Below are 20,673 nucleotides of genomic sequence, written 5' to 3' on the forward strand. Positions count from 1 at the left end.
GAGTTAAGCCGGACACCTGCGTTGTTTAAAACCCGGAACGGCTCTTTCCACTTCAGTCCACGCTCCCGGATTTGGGAGCGCTCCGGGTTTCACTCGGTGCCGTTGCCCAGCTAAACTCGGTAATTGGGTTGCCCAGGTGGAACAGCACAGCACGATATTGAAGGAAGCGGGAGCAGCGCGGCGGGGAGCAGTGGGGGACGAGCCTCGCAGTCCCGTGGAGCCGGGCGCACGCCGCGGGGGGGTTGGTTCGCAGGGGGGCTGCCGAGCGGAGCATGACGCGGCATTCCTAATCGGCGTCGAGCGCAGCGGGACAGCAGAGAGGATTCGGCGGGCCTGCGCCAGCCCGTTGGGCTGACTCGCAGTCTGCGTTGTTCAAAGGAACATGTCCATTCACCGTAGTTAACGACAGAAAGAACTCCCGTGTATCGTGTGTCGATGCAGTCGCATAGAACAGCACGGAGCTAAAAGCTGAGCTATTCGATCTCTGGTGAGTGGCAGAATTGTAGACTTGGCCCAAATTGGTAACATCAGAGGAAAGCAAATAAAACCTTTGAGAAAGGAAGTACAAGAACACCGTGTCACATAGTCGTGAATTAGCGGATGAAATGGTTCAAAAACAGGACGAATGAGCTTCAGAGCCACGTTTTCTTAAAACTCAAGAAGCTTTTTAGACACAGTGTCTTCAGAACAGCACATTATGTTGCTAAAAATATGGCTGATCGTCCTGGACTAATAGAATTACAGAGGGCAAAATTTTGTGAATGTGGGCCGAGTATTTCACATGAATGCCTTGTACAGAAATTGTACATTTCCTATCTTCAGAAATTAGACGGCCATTACTGAAATGTTTTAGGTTTGCATGGCCCATGCTCACAGTTTTAATGGATGAAAGCACCTCTTTAAGTAAAAAATATAGCCCTATTGACTCCCTAAAAACCTGCGTTAAAGGCTCAGAACCATTGAACTTAACTTGTTTTTTTTATTTTTTTTTATTTTAAAGATCTTATTGAGCTCGGAAATACCACTGCTCAGGGAATCACTGGTGAGCTGTCTGCTGAGGCACAGCCTTGATGATGCCTTTGGTAAGTATATGGTCTGGCTGGATTCTCGTAGCCTGGTATTACCTTAACCGCATATTGCAGCTTTCTGTTGGGGGTGCAGTGAAGTGCTGCAGAGAGAGCAACCACTCCACTAGCTTTTTAGACCAGTTGCATCACCTGTACAATCAGTTACCAGTGAACCTGAGGGAGGTGGATCTTGCAGCCTCAGAAATAGGTGTCTGCTTGAGATGGATTGGATGAGCGTTTGGGATAAGGTGAGCTGCTTCATCCTATAGAACAGTAAGTGCTGTCTGGAGAATTTATGGTGCACTATACCATCACTGCACTGCTGCAAGTGAAGTTGTGACAAGAAATTCAAGTGAAAGATGTATGAATGAAGGTCTAGCGAAATTGAGCTCAGTTACCTTTATTAAAAAAAACTCTTGTTATGATGGATACTCTCTGCAGTCCAGAGACACCAGACTGTCAATCAATTTGATGAAGAGGCAGGTAGATGTATTCACTGCCATGAGAGATGTTCCAGATAGTGGTCCATGCTGCAAAGCTTAATGTGAGACTGCACAGAATGGTTCCGTTAATGGAGTAGGGATGGTGCCAAATACAAACGTCATAGTCGACAGCACTCCGATAATGCGTTCTCCCCAAATGTTTTCTCCTCCCAAATTTGACCAATATTCAGATTCGGATTCGAATCTCTTTGATGCGATTCGCTCAGAAGTCAGCACCAAGTTTCTCAATTAGAAACAATGGCGGAGAGACAGTGAGTGAGAGTTTCCTTTAACACTAGATAGGCGAGTAAGGCCATTGCGCTTTGGGGACTTAATTTAAATTACTCCAACGCCGTAAATGCTATGTCCTCCTCCTCCTATGACTTTTCAGAACATTTAGGCTTTAAATAACTGTTTTTAAAATAAGAAAAAATTGACTCTGTAAAGAAATACTGGCAGTCTGTGCCGTTTTCTTCACAAAAATAAAATAGCTACACAACTACTGCGTGAAATATAGCATATTTTTATGCATGCATTTCCAGCAAACCAGCAAAGCTCTGTGGAATTGAGAGCGACGGTGCATATTTTGTATTTATTTGTATTTATTTAACTACTTTTCCATTTTGGATTTTGTCATGCAAATTTTAGGGCTTTTCTCAGTATTCCTGTAATATGCCTCGATACAATTTCAAGGGGCCTATATAACAAAAACGGCTATAATTTAGAAATACAAACGTTGAAATCGGTTTCGTAATCTTTATTACATTAGGTCATGCTTCTGCAGAAATCAATGCTATAATGCTGGATACGCCTAAAGCCACTGTATTACACACTACATAGGGCATTGTACCTACTACTTAGCTTGTACTACATGGCACATACTACTTAGTACATACAGTCAGTGTGTACTTGGCAGTGTATACTAGGTGCAGTAGTAAGTGCTCGGTAGTATGCACTAGGTAGTAGGTATTAAGTAGTTAGTAACTAGTGGGCAGAAGTGGGGGAAACAAATTCTGTTTTTTAAGGTTTTATCTTATGCATAAACTTTCAGTTTTGTAGGGTTGGGCTTAAGACTCTCTTGTCCTGGTAACCAATCTGGCTAAATTGTGAACTTGATTTGTGAAAATCCTGAGTTTATCCCAAAATGTCAACAATAGGGTTAACTGTGTTAGCCACATAAGTGGAACAGCAATGGGGCCCAGTTACAATTAACAATGTTGGTTATCTTAGCTCACACAAAGTAATATGTACCAACTAATGTAGTATGTACATACTTATTGTCTAGTATGAACTTAAAAGTGCATACTTAAAATTACATACTTAAAAGTATGTACTTAAAAGTCCATACATAAAAGTATGCACTTAATAGTACCTACTCATTAGTACATACTTAAAAGTATCTGCTTAATAGTGCATACTTATGTACAAAATAAAGTAGTATGTACAAAGTTAATTAGTTTGTATAAAGAAAACCAGTAGACAGTATGTAGTATATACAAAGTAGTATGTACAAAGTAATGTAGTACTTACAAAGTATGTAGTATGTACAAACGCATATGGACAAAGTGTAGTAGTATGTACAAAGTCAAGTAATATAGTAGTACATACAACGTATGTAGTATGTCCAAACTAGTATGTACAAAGTGTAGTAGTATGTACAAAGTAACATAGTATGTACAAAGTAGTATGTATGTAGAAAGTAAATTAGTATGAACAAAGTATGTTATATGAACTAATTATGTAGCATATACCTAGTCATATGTACAAAGTAGTATGCACAAAGTAGTATCCACAAGGTGTGTAGTATGTACCATATAAAGTAGTATATACAAAGTAAGTAGTATGTACAAAGTAAAGTAATATATCCTAAAGTATGTCAGGTAACTTGGCCCTGTGTTTTTTCATCTTACCATCTGAAAAGGATTTCGTAATTTAAAGCTCATTTCTTTTTTGTACTTGTTGTAGGACATACTAATTAGTACATACTACATAGTGCATATTACTCAGTACATACTAATTAATGTGCATACCACTTAGTATATACTATCTAGTGCATACTTATTAGTATACTACATAGTACATACGTCTTAGTACATACTTCTTGGTGCATAATATTTAGTATATACTTCTTAGTACATATCTTTTTCAGTGCATACTACTTAGTCCATGCTATTTAGTGCATACTTTGTAGCGCATACTATTCATAACTTACAGGCAATTGTGATGGAATTTACTTTGCTTCAGTGTGTGCTCATGTATGTGTGCATGTGTGTGTGTTTTTGTGTGTTTCTGTGTATGTGCATGGTATGTGTGGTAGTGGTGTTTGGGATTGTCAAGCAGTTTCCCAAGTGCCAGTTGTCAGCTAAATAGCTGAATACAGACCTCAGGCTGTCTTTTCGATAGAATTTTATTATTATTATTTTTAAATCGTCAAACTTTTTCTTGTGTGTGATGGAAAAAAAGTCTACCTAGGCTACTGCCAGAACAACATGTTAGCCTGCATGATAGCCACCCTGGTCACTTTTTTTATTTCCACATTAAGCCATTAACATGTCATCAGAGAAAGATTTGTCATCATGCCACCAGCGCCTCAAGCTGGCTACGTTTCTCACTTGGCTGGCTACTGAAGAATTTGAGAACTCCGTGGAGAGGGCCGCAGTGTTGAATGGCTGAGATGTGTTCATGAGCCAACTACATGCCTGTCAGTTCCCCACAACTAGCCATCCAGTGTGGGGGCATGTACCAGAAGTAAGTCTTTGTGTTTTGACTAGGAATGGGAAGAGTAACAGTAAAAATGATTTACTGCTATAGTTATCCCAAAACAAATTCACTGGAATTTGACAATGGCTCATTTGAAAGAATTTGATTTCAAAAGGAAATGATCTCTGCCTGCTGTGACAATGATGTAATTCCACAATCGTAGGAAGACCGACACAAAGTCCAAGTCAGAACAAAGCCTGGCCACATTGCATACGGTACTGATTAAACAATGCACAACCACACAGTGACATTACGGCACAGTCTTAAGAAAGAGCTTTTTATTTCTTCATTTTATATGTACTTCTATATATCTTTGTTTCCATGTGCACGTTTCTTAATATTCAGTTTACAGTGTGAATAATGTACAGAGCTGGCATTGAAGTTAATACAGCACAAAGACTTGACCGTGGACTTTCATGGTTACATAACACTTGTTTGGCCAACAATGCCTATGTGTTGTATTTCATTTTCATTATTAATATGTAGAATATACACATTTTGAACAATTTTACCATTTTTAAGATAATATTTGATAACCTTGGAAATCCATATTTGACAAAACTCCAAGTCCAAACTGTTTCTGCCATATGAAGGGCAAAACAGCTGGGATTCTATTCCAAACATGCCCAGCATCTTAAAATGCGATCTTTGTTTATAGGCTGAAGAAGTAAATGTCATTGGGGATTTAAAGTGTGTGGCCAATATGCACAAGCTTGTGCCACCACAGATTCATTTTGTCCTAAACGCACTGTAGCCATATGCATTCCGGAATTTATTATGACTTTTCTCGGAATCTGTGTCCGCTGGTTGCTCTGTGGGCGATGCGCTATCACTGAATGTGCGGCCCGTCCAAAACAATGCGACATGACCTAAGCAATGACAAATGCCTGTAATGCAACACTGAAAAGTGATGGGTTACAAATAAACCTCATGAATCACACTTTGTACAGCGGATGCACCAGCCCCGGACAGCTCCGTAAAGGAAAGAACACAAGAACCCGTATGGCTGGTACTGCGGTCATATTCTTATGCTAGCAGAATGTCCAAGCAAAAAGGATTTCAGCTGATGTTAACATTCTAGGCCCTGGAGATAACTCAGTAAATGCCTTGGAGTGGTTTGCAAAGTTTCTATTTATTTACTTTTTATTAATTTATTTATTTATGTATTTATTTATTTAAAGAACTTCAATGTGAGTGTATTTTCACAGCCCCCCTCCCCCCTCCCTCCCCTCTCCCCCACTATTGTAGGAAGGTAAAAAAAAAAAAAAAGATATTAAAGTTGCTGTCTAGATGTAATACTTTCTGCACCTGAAGCAGTTCTTGGCTGTGCGTTGCTACTACATACTACGTGTCTTAAATCTTTGCAGGATGGGACACTGGTATCTTGAAGATTGGTGTGTTGAGCCAATGGACCTTTTAACCATGTTCTCTGCGGATGAATACATTTGCCATCGAAAATTGATTTTAGGCTGACATTCCCCTTTAATGTGAGCTTTGTGTTGACTAGCTGAATGGAACTGCAGTGCATGCACATAAAAAGTTGTTGGGTTGGTTTAAATGCTAGACGTGCTAGGTATATTCAAAGTGGTATCTGAAAACACGTCTCAGCAACACCCCCTCCATAATAAAAATATATAAAATGGCTCGATGGTAGAAAGAAATAACATATTTATAGACCTCTTATAACAAAAATAAATGGCATTGACTTATATATTATAGGAATATTTTCTCGGGTTCATGAGTAAAGTAAAGATCAGAATCAATGAAAAGGAATTTATGGCTATACACAATACACTCACATATGTAAAATGGGAGTTTTTATAATCAAACTATTATATGAGTTTATAGGTCAAATTACCATTTGCATTGCTCCGTATTGATAGTAAAATGCACTGCCACTATGACCATAGCGTTTCAAACCGGCTTCGTTATGCAATTTGTACCATTGAACTTCTCCGCTTCCTGGCCCATTCTTGAAAGACATACACTTTTTTAACATAAACGTAGATTTACATACATTTCATTACCCTTCCTCCAAAGATGCCCTGTCTGACCTCAGTGAGCCAATACACATCAAGATGATGGCATGCCGATATTTTACAATTGTACACGAGACTGCATCCCTGGGCTGTGGGTCCGCAATCTGATATTGCACTCATTACGCATATTTGCGCGTGCGATATTTGTTTTCATATTCACTTTTTTGCTTGGGTAGATGTGATACTACTCTACATTCGAAATGTGCGTTATTGAGAGCTCTGCCGCGGAAGAAACGGCCTTGGCAGGGTTACAGTATCGGCTGAAAAATATGTGTGAAAATTTCAGAGTACCGCTAACGTTACATTCCGGTATTGTTTACAAACAAACGCTGTTCCCCATGTTAATGTTAATTTTGCTCCAGAAGAACTCTACGTTCGTGTTCTTCGCCGTCACACCGATGTTATGGAAATGTACAGAGCGTGTTGTTATGCAGCAGGGGTCTGGGACTGTGGTCCAAGAGAGCCACAGGGTCTCTGCAGCTGCTGGGTAAATTAAAACAGTCGGTTACACCAGTTAACTGACCTCACCTGGTTTTTCTGGGGTCTGAATCGGTCGCTGATTTTAAGGTGAAAACAGAATCCAGCGGACCCCGGCTGCATCTGTCCTGGACCAGGGCTGCAGACCCCTGCTGTTTTTTGCTACAGCATCGCACTGAGTCTACGAGGGCTACAGGGCGGGGAGTGAACCTGTTACCGGGAAAGATCTGAGAAGGACTACAGAGGAAAAGAGGAATGGGCGATGAAAGGAGGAAAGGGAGCCTGCAGGAAGTGTTCCGTTCCTGGCATCCTGATAAATCTTCCCTCCGGTCCCCAAGCGGCGGCGTGTCAGGGTGATCTAAGCGTAGAAGGTTTCCGGTTTGGCAATCTGGCAGAACATCGTCATGGAGAAGACCAGCCCCAGAATCTATACACACAACAAATACATTCAAAGCAATATCCCTACACACAACAAATACATTCAAAGCAATATCCCAACACACACACACATACACATACACACAAATACATTCAAATCAACATCCCTACCCACCACAAATAAATTCAAAGCAATATCCCTACACACCACAAATACATTCAAATCAATATTCCTAAACACACCACATCCATCCATCCATTATCTATACCCGCTTATCCTGGGCAGGGACACAGGAGGGGGTGGAGCCTATCCCAGCGTGCATTGGGCGAGAGACAGGAATACACCCTGGACAGGCCACCAATCTATCGCAGGGATCACTCACCATTGACTCTCACACTCATACCTATGGGCAATTTGGAGTCTCCAATTAGCCTACCTGCATGTCTTTGGACTATGGGAGGAAACCGGAGTACCCGGAGGAAACCCACGCGGACATGAGGAGAACATGCAAACTCCACACAGAAAGGCCCCGAGCCAAGATTCAAAGCCACAACATTCTTGCTGTCAGGCAAGTGCTACCCACTCCACCACCGTGCCAAACACACCACAAATACATTCAAATAAATATTCCTACACACATGCACACAAATACATTCAAATCAACATCCCTAAACACACCACAAATACATTCAAATCAATATCCCTACACAAAAACCCACAAATACATACAAAATTTATTTTAAAAAAACCCTTTAATAAAAGCTGAGATTGCGCACTTTAACTACATGAGTGAGTGTGGTATATACAGTAGGTGAGTATATGTACCTGAGTGAGTGTGGTATATATTGTAGGTGAGTATATGTACCTGAGTGAGTGTGGTATATGCAGTAGGTGAGTATATGTACCTGAGTAAGTGTGGTATATAGAGTAGGTGAGTATATGTACCTGAGGGTGGTATATACAGTAGGTAAGTATATGTACCTGAGTGAGTGTAGTATATACAGTAGGTAAGTATATGTACCTGAGTGAGTGTGGTATATACAGTAGGTGAGTATATGTACCTGAGTGTGGTATATACAGTAGGTAAGTATATGTACCTGAGTGAGTGTGGTATATACAGTAGGTGAGTATATGTACCTGAGTGAGTGTGGTATATATTGTAGGTGAGTATATGTGCCTGAGTGAGTGTGGTATATGCAGTAGGTGAGTATATGTACCTGAGTGAGTGTGGTATATATTGTAGGTGAGTATATGTACCTGAGTGAGTGTGGTATATACAATAGGTGAGTATATGTACCTGAGTGAGTGTGGTATATACAGTAGGTGAGTATATGTACCTGAATGAGTGTGGTATATACAGTAGGTGAGTATATGTACCTGAGTGAGTGTGGTATATACAGTAGGTGAGTATATGTACCTGAGTGAGTGTGGTATATACAGTAGGTGAGTATATGTACCTGAGTGAGTGTGGTATATACAGTAGGTGAGTATATGTACCTGAGTGAGTGTGGTATATACAGTAGGTGAGTATATGTACCTGAGTGAGTGTGGTATATAGAGTAGGTGAGTATATGTACCTGAATGAGTGTGGTATATACAGTAGGTGAGTATATGTACCTGAGTGAGTGTGGTATATACAGTAGGTGAGTATATGTACCTGAGTGAGTGTGGTATATAGAGTAGGTGAGTATATGTACCTGAGTGAGTGTGGTATATAGAGTAGGTGAGTATATGTGCCTGAGTGAGTGTGGTATATACAGTAGGTGAGTATATGTACCTGAGTGAGTGTGGTATATACAGTAGGTGAGTATACGTACCTGAGTGAGTGTGGTATATACAGTAGGTGAGTATACGTACCTGAGTGAGTGTGGTATATGCAGTAGGTGAGTATATGTACCTGAGTGAGTGTGCTATATACAGTAGGTGAGGATATGTACCTGAGTGAGTGTGGTATATACAGTAGGTGAGTATATGTACCTGAGTGAGTGTGGTATATACAGTAGGTGAGTATACGTACCTGAGTGAGTGTGGTATATACAGTAGGTGAGTATATGTACCTGAGTGAGTGTGGTATATGCAGTAGGTGAGTATATGTACCTGAGTGAGTGTGGTATATACAGTAGGTGAGTATATGTACCTGAGTGAGTGTGGTATATACAGTAGGTGAGTATATGTACCTGAGTGAGTGTGGTATATAGAGTAGGTAAGTATATGTACCTGAGTGAGTGCTGTACACAGGGCGAAGATCCACAGAGCTACCAGGTTCTCCTGCAGCCATCCCTTTACTCGCTCATAGCAGGGCTATAGAAAACACACACACACACACACACACACACGCACACACGCGCACACACACACACACACACACACACAATGTCAGCATGAGGCAGATAGAAGCCGCTCTCAAATGAGAGCCTCTTGCTGGGCTACTCTCCCGCTACAGTTGATACAGCCAAGCAAGACAAAGTATTCATCAAGACAAATAAGCATTGCTTAGAGCACTTAAAGTGTAGCAATCATACTAACTTGTATTCCAAATCTGAAGTATCTAATCATAATGTGCACTTTGTTTTCATCAGAAGATTTGTTTACCCCTGAAGTTACAGTGGATTTAAGGTTCATGAAAAACTCAGAAAGGACATTGCTGTAAAAGCATTTTATTTAAGGTAATTTTACAATGTGGCTTGTTTGTGCGCAAAAAAAGATTAACTGCACTCAGTTTAATGAAAACATGTTTTAAAGCACACAACACATTTTAGTTTAGCAACAGGACATTTGCTTATGTGGCCTTGAGTGAGTATGGTAATGTAAGTGCCCTTAATTGAGTGCGGTAATGTAAGTGCCCTTAATTTTAATTTAAATTTTTTGCCATTTTTCCCCCATTTTCTCCCCAATTTTAGTCGTTATACCAATTCCTTGTGTGTATCACGGTCCTGGTCGATGCACTATCCTCTGTTGCTCTGGGGAGGGTGTAGACTACCACATGCCTCCGATGCATGTGAAGTCGCCAGCCTCTTCTTTTCACCTGACAGCGAGGAGTTTCACTGGGAGAGCGTAACGCAGGTTGAGGTTCACACTGTCTCCCCCACTTCCCCTCCCTGCTGAACAGGCACCCCAACCAACCAGTAGGAGTCGCTAATGCAACGATCAGGACTCATACCCTCACCGACTTTCCACCCGTGAACACTGGCAATTGTGTTCGTAGGAATGTCTGGCTAAGCCGGAAGTACCGCTGCTGAGGATTGAACCTGGGTCTCTGCGGTGGTAGGTGAGTGCTTACACCTCTACACTACCCAGACGGCCCTAAATGCCCTTAATTGAGTGTGTAAATGTAAGTGCCCATAATTGAGTTTGTTAGTGTAAGAGCCCTTCTTTGAGTATAGCAATGTAAGTGCCCTTGATCGAGTCCAGTATTGTAGCTGCCCTTGATTAAGTATGGTAATGTAAATGCCCTTGGTTAAGTGTGGTAGAACAAGAGTGGAGATTTAGTTTGGTAACAGAGGTACGTCAGGTGGGGTTTCTCACCGCAGTCCACCAGGTCCCAGGGTTCTCCAGGCCGCAGTTATCGCTGTACTCCAGGCAACAGGAGTCCGGCACGCGGGTGGCGTTGTACACCTCAAACCAGTCCGTGTGATTGGTCACCCCGCAGCATCGGAACTGCAAGGAACAGCAAACCCCAGTGAGGATGACCCCTGGCCACCGGCACAAACTAACTGGCTAACGATAGTAAAAACGCAGAAACATTTTTTGATCGACTAGCATTTTTGAAAGGTTATTTATAGACAAAATTTTTCTGATGTTTGCACCCTTATGTGCACATATTCTTGCAAGCGCATATGCACACGTTTTGCAACATGTATGCACACTTGCAGGCACAAACACACATATACACACAATTCCCCCTCACATATACACAAACACACACACATTGTGAGGTATAAGCATGAAATTCAAAAAATGATAATCCTTCAAAAGGTAGCTCAGTCAGGACCACTCTCATCAAACTTCTTTATTAACAATCTTAAAAGGCAAAACAGTTATGTTTGGCAATGTGGCTCTTTTCCAGAAGCCCTTCCACCCATCCACGCAGGCATGCGTGGATAAGACAGGGAGGGCAGCAGCAAAACCCCACCCACCAGAGGGGTACCAGCAGAACAGCTCCAACAGCAAACACATGAGGAATGGAGCTGGGGTGGAGGAGGGGGTTTTAAATGGCAGTGTGCAGCAAGCATGCATGCAGGAAGAAGCATGTGTTTAGACTGGCAGTGTGCAGCAAGCATGCATGTAGAAAGAAGCATGTTTAGACTGGTAGCGTGCAGCAAGCAGGCATGCAGGAAGAAGCATTTGTTTAGGATGGCCGTGTGCAGCAAGCATGCATGCAGGAGGAAGCAGGTTTAGACTAGCAGTGTGCAGCAAGCAGGCATGCAGGAGGAAGCAGGTTTAGACTGGAAGTGTGCAGCAAGCACGCATGCAGGAGGAAGCAGGTTTAGACTGGAAACGTGCAGCAAGCATGCATGCAGGAGGAAGCAGGTTTAGGCTGGCAGTGTTTAGCAAGCATGCATGCAGGAGGAAGCAGGTTTAGACTGGCAGTGTGCAGCAAGCATGCATGCAGGAGGAAGCAGGTTTAGACTGGCAGTGTGCAGCAAGCAGGCATGCAGGAGGAAGCAGGTTTAGACTGGAAGTGTGCAGCAAGCATGCATGCAGGAGGAAGCAGGTTTAGACTGGTAGCGTACAGCAAGCATGCATGCAGGAGGAAGCAGATTTAGACTGGTAGCGTACAGCAAGCATGCATGCAGGAGGAAGCAGGTTTAGACTGGCAGCGTGCAGCAAGCATGCATTCAGGAGGAAGCAGGTGTAGACTGGTAGCGTACAGCAAGCATGCATGCAGGAGGAAGCAGGTTTAGACTGGTAGCGTGCAGCAAGCATGCATGCAGGAGGAAGCAGGTTTAGACTGGCAGTGTGCAGCAAGCATGCATGCAGGAGGAAGCAGGTTTAGACTGGCAGCGTGCAGCCACATGAGTAGGGGTAGACCGTTTAAATAGACCGCCCTGTTATGTGAATGGACTGTGATAGGTGAACATCACTACTCAGCCGAGCCATCAGCTGATTCAGCTGGAGCCAGGTTTGCCATGCATAGCCTGCCTGAACTAATGCAATGCTTGATCTTTCCAAGATTTTGTACACTGGGGATAAGTTACAATAATGGGGGCCAATAGGAAATAGGTGCAAGTAAATATTGGATTTCTGTAACATTTACAATTGCAAAGACAACAAACAAACATTGAGAATGTGATCACATTGAATTCCTGGAGTGCCATTTCCCTTGTTCTGGGTATATCTCTGAAAGTCGAGGTTGTAGGCGAAGTAATTATTTAAAATAGTATCAAAGGCTTGCAGGAACAAGCTCAGTTTGTCTATGGAATTAATCAATGCAGTAGTATTTGCATAAATCTTCATGCTTAATTTGAAGATCTATTTATATTCAAGGATTGTATTTGCATGAATACACAGGCTCTGTTAGGTACTTTATGTCCAATGTAACCCTATTATTCCCTGTTGTGTTTTTTTTTTCATGTCTGCCCAAGGATATTGTGATACTTTTGTCAATCTCAGGCTTGCTTTTCCATAACATGGAACTTTAGGGGCTGAGCTTGTTTCCTGGGGGACTTACATCAGTTTGCACAATACTCCAGGCATTGGTCAGTCCCACGTTGCCTTCGGTACCAAACAGCTGAAGGCCCTTCTTCAGATCGGACTGGGCGTAGCGATCTATCTACAGAGGTGAGAGGTGCACAGTTAATGGAAGACAGAGAAGACATATGCATTATTTAAATATTCTTGGCTCTGAGGAAAAGTTTTCTTTCTTGGTTTTCGCTACCTGCAGGGCTTGAGCACTTTTCTTTAATTTGTATACATACCTGAGATTCATGCCCATATATCTAAATTACATAAAATTATTTTATGCATGGATTTTTAACAATTCCTTACAAAATGACTGCAGTAGCAATAGACTCTTACCTGCTTGACTCGTACCAACAATTAATAATGTATTCTCTGACCTCATCCGAACCTCACAGCCATACAATAAAGCCCTGACCTTTTGGTTATTATGTTCATTTCTTTTTTCTTCATTTTGTCCTTCTTCTACACTTCTCCTTTGTTCTTGCAAATTTCATCATCATAAATCCGTACCACAATTATTAATTCTCCCTTACGGCAACCAATAATAACACCTCTTCAGAATAGGCAGGCTTATATTATTATGGTATTTTTAACATTTAAGAATGTGCATATGTGATGGGATTTCAATGGAACATCTTTACATTACATTACATTACATTACAGGCATTTAGCAGACGCTCTTATCCAGAGCGACTTACACAACTTTTACATAGCATTTTACATTGTATCCATTTATACAGCTGGATATATACTGAAGCTTTATTTAAAAACTTTCTTTAAAAACTGATGGCTTCCATCTTTTTTCTGTGTGGCCTCTTGCTAAATAATCACTGAAAGGGTAATACTATTGCTTTTAGATGTGTACAATTTCAGCGAAAATTTATTTCCACAATGCATATCCTTTCACATGTAAATTATGTTGGTTTGTAGCTGATGTACCTCAAAAGACTGCAGCCGCTTGTCACAGAACCCCAGAATAATCTCATACACTTATCCAATAATAATTTGGTGGAGCCAACAAGAAACCACATGTTTCATTCATACAGCTGCCTGGCTGCCTAGCTAGCTAATCTTCAGGTGTTTCATTAACTGGCCAGCTAGGATGCAGTTAACTTACATATCAATGTGTAGTTAGCTAACCTTTGATATGTGTCATCATTCCTGTACATGCTTTCTAAATGTATAGGCCTAAATAGTATATATAGGAGTAATTAGCCTTTTAAACAACAAAATCTATTTTTGTTGGGAGATAAACACTGGTTTTGGAAACCACAGTGAGTCACTACACAAAGAAATTAGCTGTCCAAGATGGTAGGCTGCCAAGGTAGATGCACAGTGAGAAGTTATCTCAGTGTGTTGTTTGACGCAACTTGGAGATAAAAATAGAGGAGACCCACACTCTTGTTTAGAAAAGAATCTGATTTTGGCTCAACTTGAACAATTTTTGGTTAATAAGTGGCTCACCACAGATCTGCACACTTAATAGCATACATTTTTAGGACTGCATGCAATTCATACTATTATATAAATGAGATATTTTGTGAATAGCAACATGGATACAACTGAAAAACATGATGGTAGCAGACTGCCAGAGAAGTGGAAAAAAACCAGGGGGAGGAAGGAAAAGAGACTCCTTTCAAAATCGAAATGAATCACACATTACTTTTGAAAGTCAACACAAAACTGATCTCTTGATCTCCTAAAGGAGGGTACGAGAGAGATAAAAAAAGAGCATAGAATTCTCCCCGCGATCATTTCAGCCCTGAGAAAAGAAGTACAGGAAGTGATAAGTATTGTTACCGCTTTGCAAGCAAAATGTGCAGTTGTGGAGCGAGAAAATAAAGTTTACAAACGGATGTACAAACACGTTCGTATGAGAGAAACCAGGATTTTCTCCAGTATCCTTGAAAATAACTCGAAAATCACAGAATCTGCGGTTTGTGGCTTTCTGATAAAGAGTCTGAAGTTGATTCCTGAGAGAGCTGAAAAAATAGGCCTTTCTTGTTTCTGGGATGCAATTTCTACCTTTTGGCTACTCGGTGCATTGCCAGTTTTGCACCCATCATGCTAGGGAAATTAAACAGTTCATCAGTCCAACCCCATATGGGGTTCCATGTCTGAAGGGTATGTATCTACAGTAATCTACAGAGATAACCTAAGACTGCCTTTTGAAAGGCTTCACCTCGTCTTCTTTCATAGGGACCGCATACAACACCCAGATGGTCAAATGGTACACTTGACTGCTGAGGGGATGGGTGTGGTCAGCAACAACATCCCGTCCCTTTCTACATATTTTCTTCTGACAGGTGTCTTTGATGGTGTGCTGCTCGGGTATTCTATAAAGCACGGGTAGAAAGCTAGCAAAACAGATGAGTTAGTGTAAAGTTTCCTTCGAAAATGAAGGCTCAAATGGCATTTTATGGTGGTAGCGTCACAGTTCTCTTCAAAAGAGAGCTTGCCGTCAATGACGACGCCCAGGTATTTGTCACTCTCCCCTGCATCACTGTTGATGATTATGGGGTTTTGGTCTGCATGATGTTCTTCTGCCCCTGATTTCTTTAGCTTTTCAGATGTCCAGAAAGTGGTCTTTGCCCTGTAGGCTGAAACAGGCTGTTAGTTACAGGCTATAGGCTGTCAGTGGTGGACCGGAGCTTTTCCTCTCACGTGGACGTGACTGCAATGACTATGTCATCAGAGTCTTTCAGGAAGAGCATATCTGGGTCAGCGCTCCTCTAGTCATCTGCGCACAATGCGAAAAGAACAGGGGAGATGACTGAGCCTTCGAGAGGCAGCAGCTGCGCCTTTTATTACGCTACATTGATTTTGAATGTGACACATTGACGTCCGTTTGTTTAAAAAAAAGGAGATAACCCGCGGAATCGTGCGGATTTAGTTCCATGTTAAAGAGATGTCTTACGTCCATTAATCAAACGTCCACATAAGTCCACTAAGCAAGCCTAGCGTATGGCTTGGGCTTCCTCGGATGAGAGTTAATATTATTACGGCATTATCAGAGTCAAGGCGGGACCATTGCTTTTGTGCTGAGTTGGTGCGGGTCCGTCGGACTCCGGAGCGAAAGGCTCTCGAAGCACTTCATCAGCGGCGAGTCGAGAGCCACAGGGCGGTAATCATCGTCGGTGGCGGACCGACTTGTCTCTGGCACGGAGCGGGTGATGGAGGACTTCCAGAGTAGGAGGAGGGGGAAGTCTCTCGGAGACCTAATTCAGCGGGTCACAGAAGACAGATGCCAGCTCTTCATGGCAGCTTTTCAGATGAATACCGATGTCGTCTGGGCCGGAGGCCTCGAAGATCTTGGCCTGCCCGAACACCTTTCCTCCACCCTGGCTGCCCCACACCGCTCTTATCTGCAACACCTCATTTGTCACCTCTATCATGTCTTGCCTTAGATCTGGTCCATCAAATAGACAGAAGAAGAGGTTTGGTTCCTCTGCAGTTGCAATGCAGACCTCTCTTTGCGGAGTGTGCCGTGCGGAGTCTGATCAGCTGCAATGCCAGAGAGGGTTTTCGGACCCACGCAGACATCCCTCATCTTTTCCACCGTCAAACAGACTTTCGAACTTTGCTTCGCAGACTCTCTTTGCCGCCTTCATTTTCACGCTGAGCTTCTTTAGGAAGTGTTTTGACTCCGCCTTGTCATCAGCCATCCAAGACCTGCTGTCAGACAACACTTCTACATCCTTTGAGGGAATTATCACCTCCGCACAAGAGCATTATGTAACCTGTCACCACCTCAACGGCTTCGCCTCAGCGTCGAGTTGGCAGAGAACCCAGACCAATCCGTGAAGTCGGTTCCGGAATGTTTCTTTCGTGGAGCTGTACTGTTTTTTTCCCCCCTTGCTTTGAAGTTGGGCGCGGTATGAGACGTTCAGACCTGTGGACAGCTGTGCATAATGGAGGTTTCCCGCTAGCTGCTCCCAATGACCTGGTTGGCGCCTTGCATGGCTGTCTATCTCTATTGGAGTGTGTGTGTGTGTGTGTGTGTGTGTGTGTGTGGTAGCAGCAGTGTAGTATAATGGGTCAGAATTTGGTCTTATAAGAATATATCCAGCTGTATAATTGCATACAATGCAAAACGCAATGTAAAAAAGTTGTGTAAGTCGCTCTGTTAGACGTAAGAGCGTCTACTAAATGCCTGTAATGTAATGATAAATGTGTGTGTGTGTGTGTATATGTGTGAATGGGCACATGAGAGGCATTAATTGTATTGTAAAAGCCCTTTGCAGAGTCATAGTTGTCGGAAAACTGCTCTATATAATTGCACTCAATTTACCGTTGACATTTTCTCGTGGGATTTGTATGCATCTTATGTCTCCATAGCAAAGATCAATAGTTTTTGTACCACTAGTCGGGCAGTCTATTCGCTGCCGATATGAGGACAGAACTGTTCATAGTACAGCTGTAAAAGTTGCCTGTAATGAATTCAGTGGAGATTGAGGGGTTCTGCTTAAAGCAGGCTGTGATGACATCAGCAAACCTGTTTTGGGTTTGAAGAAGGAGGAATGTAAACCACAGTAAGGATTAATTCATCAAAACCCGAGGGGCAGATATTTTCGGTCGGAAAAACCAGGAAAAGTCATTTTAAACCCGATGAGGCATGTGACTCAAAGATTTTACACTCCCGGTGCCAAGCCTTGTTAGCGTAGGTGCAAAAAATTCGCCCCGGTGGAGTTTGCCACTACGTCAACAGTCTATCCGGCCTGCGAGGAGCCCGAAAGCATCCGACTGCGGCTCAGGTTCTTCGCTTGCGTCATCCCGCCATGTTTCAGTTACGCACGTGAGACCCGTCTCCCGAAAAGCCCCCCTGGGTTTTAACGTTCGGATGGATTTCTTCAAATTCGTTCCTCAAGAGACGTGACATTTGCAAGAATTTTGAAGGGGGAGAAGCAGACATATCAGCTTTCCCTTCAGGCACTTGAGTCTGTTGCGCTCCGCCTCTTCTTCCTCACCTTCTTGTCTGATATTTAGTCTGGCGTCTGATTCCAATGTTTCTCGACTTTGTCAGACAGCTCAGCTCTTGCTGCGCATGCTTTTGATGTGGAAGGCTAGAGGCTTTTCCTTGGGTTAAAAGATAAATAATGCCATCTTGATTTTTGGGTGGCAGTATAGCGTAAAGGGCAAGGAGCTTTTTTTGTAACCTGAAGGTCACAGGTTTGATTCCTGAGTAGGACACTGCACTGTCATGGTACCCTTGAGCACGGTACTTAACCAGCATTGCTTCAGTACATATCCAGTATAAATGAATGGTATGTAAAAAGATGTTTAAGTAGCTCTGGATAAGAGCATCTGCTAAATCACTGTAATTTAAACTCCCATGATTGCACAGGTGATGATAAACAATAACACTGCCAGATGCCTTTTCATGGTAAAAGTCTGTTTTCAAGAAAGTGCATCTTTTCCTGGTAATCCACACTATAATGGATGTAAATATTCTGTGCACATTTGTTTGCATAGGAATAGACAACAAAGTCTGATTTTTACAGACTTGGCATTAAAACCCCCAGTTAGATTTCATGTGACGTCTTAACGTACTTAAGTCAATGTATAGTAGATATGTAGTGCACGTTTTGAGAAGGGACATGTGTTTCTTATGCTACAATAGCAACTTGTGCATATGCAAACATTTTATGAACATAATACGGTGAGCACAGTAGTCTCAGTTTGAGGGATACCATGGAAACATTACTACACCTAGTTTATATGACTTCTCGCTTTTAAAAAATGTAGTTTTAAGTTTTTCTAACAATTAAATCTAAGTTCTGAACTAACAGATGTTAGTTGACATAACTCGACATCCAAGCTTAAAAATCTCAAAAGTCAAAAATTTGCTGAAGTTGCATGACATTTAAAGTATTCTCAACTATTTAAGTTTTTACAGTGTTTAAGATTTTACATTTTCTAATGGACTGTGTGTGTGTCACTGGTGCAATTGCACTTATGTATTCTGAGCCTAACTCTGATGTTTTCCACTTCAGTAAGTCACTTTGTATAAGAGCATCTGCAGAGTTATTGTAATGTAATGTCTTACAAACCACAAATGACTACTTCATCATGGTAAGAGACTACAGCACCCACCATTTAAGCTCTGTAATTGATTGTAAAGGAAATTATTCTAAAAATGACCTCCCACATGCTTTTAAAGAGATCTCAAGTATTATCGATGCGATGGAGCTTGTGGATACCTGAAGACATAAAAAAATCCAGAATTTACCAGAGAGAAAATCAGAGCGAGGTGCACCAACTACAGTACTTTCTTATTTCTTTTTCTCTTGGTACCAAAACAGGTGTTACATGAAGATAAATTGAAATCTCATCACCAGCTCATAGTTTTCCCCCTTGAGGCAGAGGATGTTGGAAATTTAAATTAAAATCAAAATGTATTAACGGATAAAACATTTACAACCAAAACAAAAAGAATTCATTACAGATTTATTTTCTCATAATGTAGGATCGTCAGATCCTCTTAGAGTGTTTGATTGAAATGAGCCTTTAGAGACCATTCCATCCGATGCTCTTCATTCAAATGAAATGCTTTAAGTCAAAAATGAAAAAGCAACAATAAAATAAATAGAAATTAGTTCACGACTTTTTAATAACTCTGATATAAATGATAATACAATAAATAAATTATGTTACAATAATATTAGAAACAGGATTACAAGTAATATACAGACATAAACAACAAATAATGGTGCTCCTCCTTAGGCACCAGAAAGAAGTAGTAAACTATTTTGCATTACTTTTTAGGGTGCATTACTTACGTTTTAATTGTTCATGTGATAAAGATATTTATGTGAAACTCAACACGATATTTTATTTTTTATCTATTATTAAAGGGACACTTTCTGGAGTCTTTTGGTCATTATTTGTTTTTGATTGGCCCTGACCGATGTTTTTAAATTACTTTTTTTTTGTTCACAAAGGATATTTTAAATATTTACCAAAGTTACAAACTGCCAGCTTAAAAAACTGGCTGCTGTAGGGGCCATCAAAGGTTTGTGGATCAAAGCACAAATATTACATTCCAGGTAGTTTCAAAGCAATGTGTGCATCAGCTTTATGCTTCTATAAGTTGTGAGTGAGTATATTACCTGGTTTTTTATTTTTTTCCCAAAAATTATGTTTAATCTGGTTTTTTACGTCAGAACTATTTCCTATGACTCATGCAGCCTGAGCCCGCTGAGCTCAGTGAAAGAAGAGAGCAGCAAATTACTGCACGAGAGAGGAAAAACCTCAAAGCAAAAACAAATTGACAGGGCCGGAAATGGTTCATACAACCATTTATATGCATATGCACTTCCGACTTGCTGGGAAAACAGAGACAAAATGGCGTCAGGCCAACAGCACCTCGATCACACCTCCCTGGCTGTGAGAGTAAGATAGCTTCTGCTGCATTTGAACTGAGGAGGGAAAAAGCGCCAGCATGATATTGAATTAGATTTTTTATGTCTATTTTTATGTTTATAAAATTGCGAATAAATGCCGTAAAATTAGTTGGCTCATATGCATAGCCTCTGGGTTATGACATCACTGTACACGTGGTTTTGTGCAGGAAATGTGTGTGTATGTGTGCACGCATGCGGGTGTGTGCCTGTTTGTGTGCACGCATGTATGTATGTGTGTGTGTGTGTGCGTGTGTGTGTATGTGCGCATGCGTGTTTGTGTGTGTGTGTGTGTGTTTTCTTCTTGCTTTAAATAAATCCATGATTACCCCTGTATGAGCCATTTTAAAGACAGGTCATCAGAATCTTCTGTAAAAAGCTAAAATA

At 41.5% G+C, this 20,673-nt stretch overlaps 1 protein-coding gene across 2 annotated transcripts in view; it reads right to left on the minus strand.

Annotated features, from left to right (window-relative positions):
* Positions 1-4,566: 4,566 nt before the first annotated feature.
* Positions 4,567-20,673, minus strand: part of tspan4a (tetraspanin 4a) — a 70,236-nt gene continuing 54,129 nt past the window's right edge. For both annotated transcript variants that reach the window (XM_035396157.1, XM_035396156.1), the window contains 4 exons: positions 12,876-12,977; positions 10,730-10,861; positions 9,422-9,505; positions 4,567-7,252 (listed from right to left, as the gene is read on the minus strand). In XM_035396157.1, coding sequence (XP_035252048.1) covers positions 7,184-7,252; positions 9,422-9,505; positions 10,730-10,861; positions 12,876-12,977 — 387 coding nt within the window. In that variant the 3' untranslated portion in view covers positions 4,567-7,183. The remainder of the gene's footprint in view (positions 7,253-9,421; positions 9,506-10,729; positions 10,862-12,875; positions 12,978-20,673) is intronic.

The sequence above is a fragment of the Anguilla anguilla genome, chromosome 16, assembly GCF_013347855.1.
Source record: "Anguilla anguilla isolate fAngAng1 chromosome 16, fAngAng1.pri, whole genome shotgun sequence".
NCBI classification, from domain to species: domain Eukaryota; kingdom Metazoa; phylum Chordata; class Actinopteri; order Anguilliformes; family Anguillidae; genus Anguilla; species Anguilla anguilla.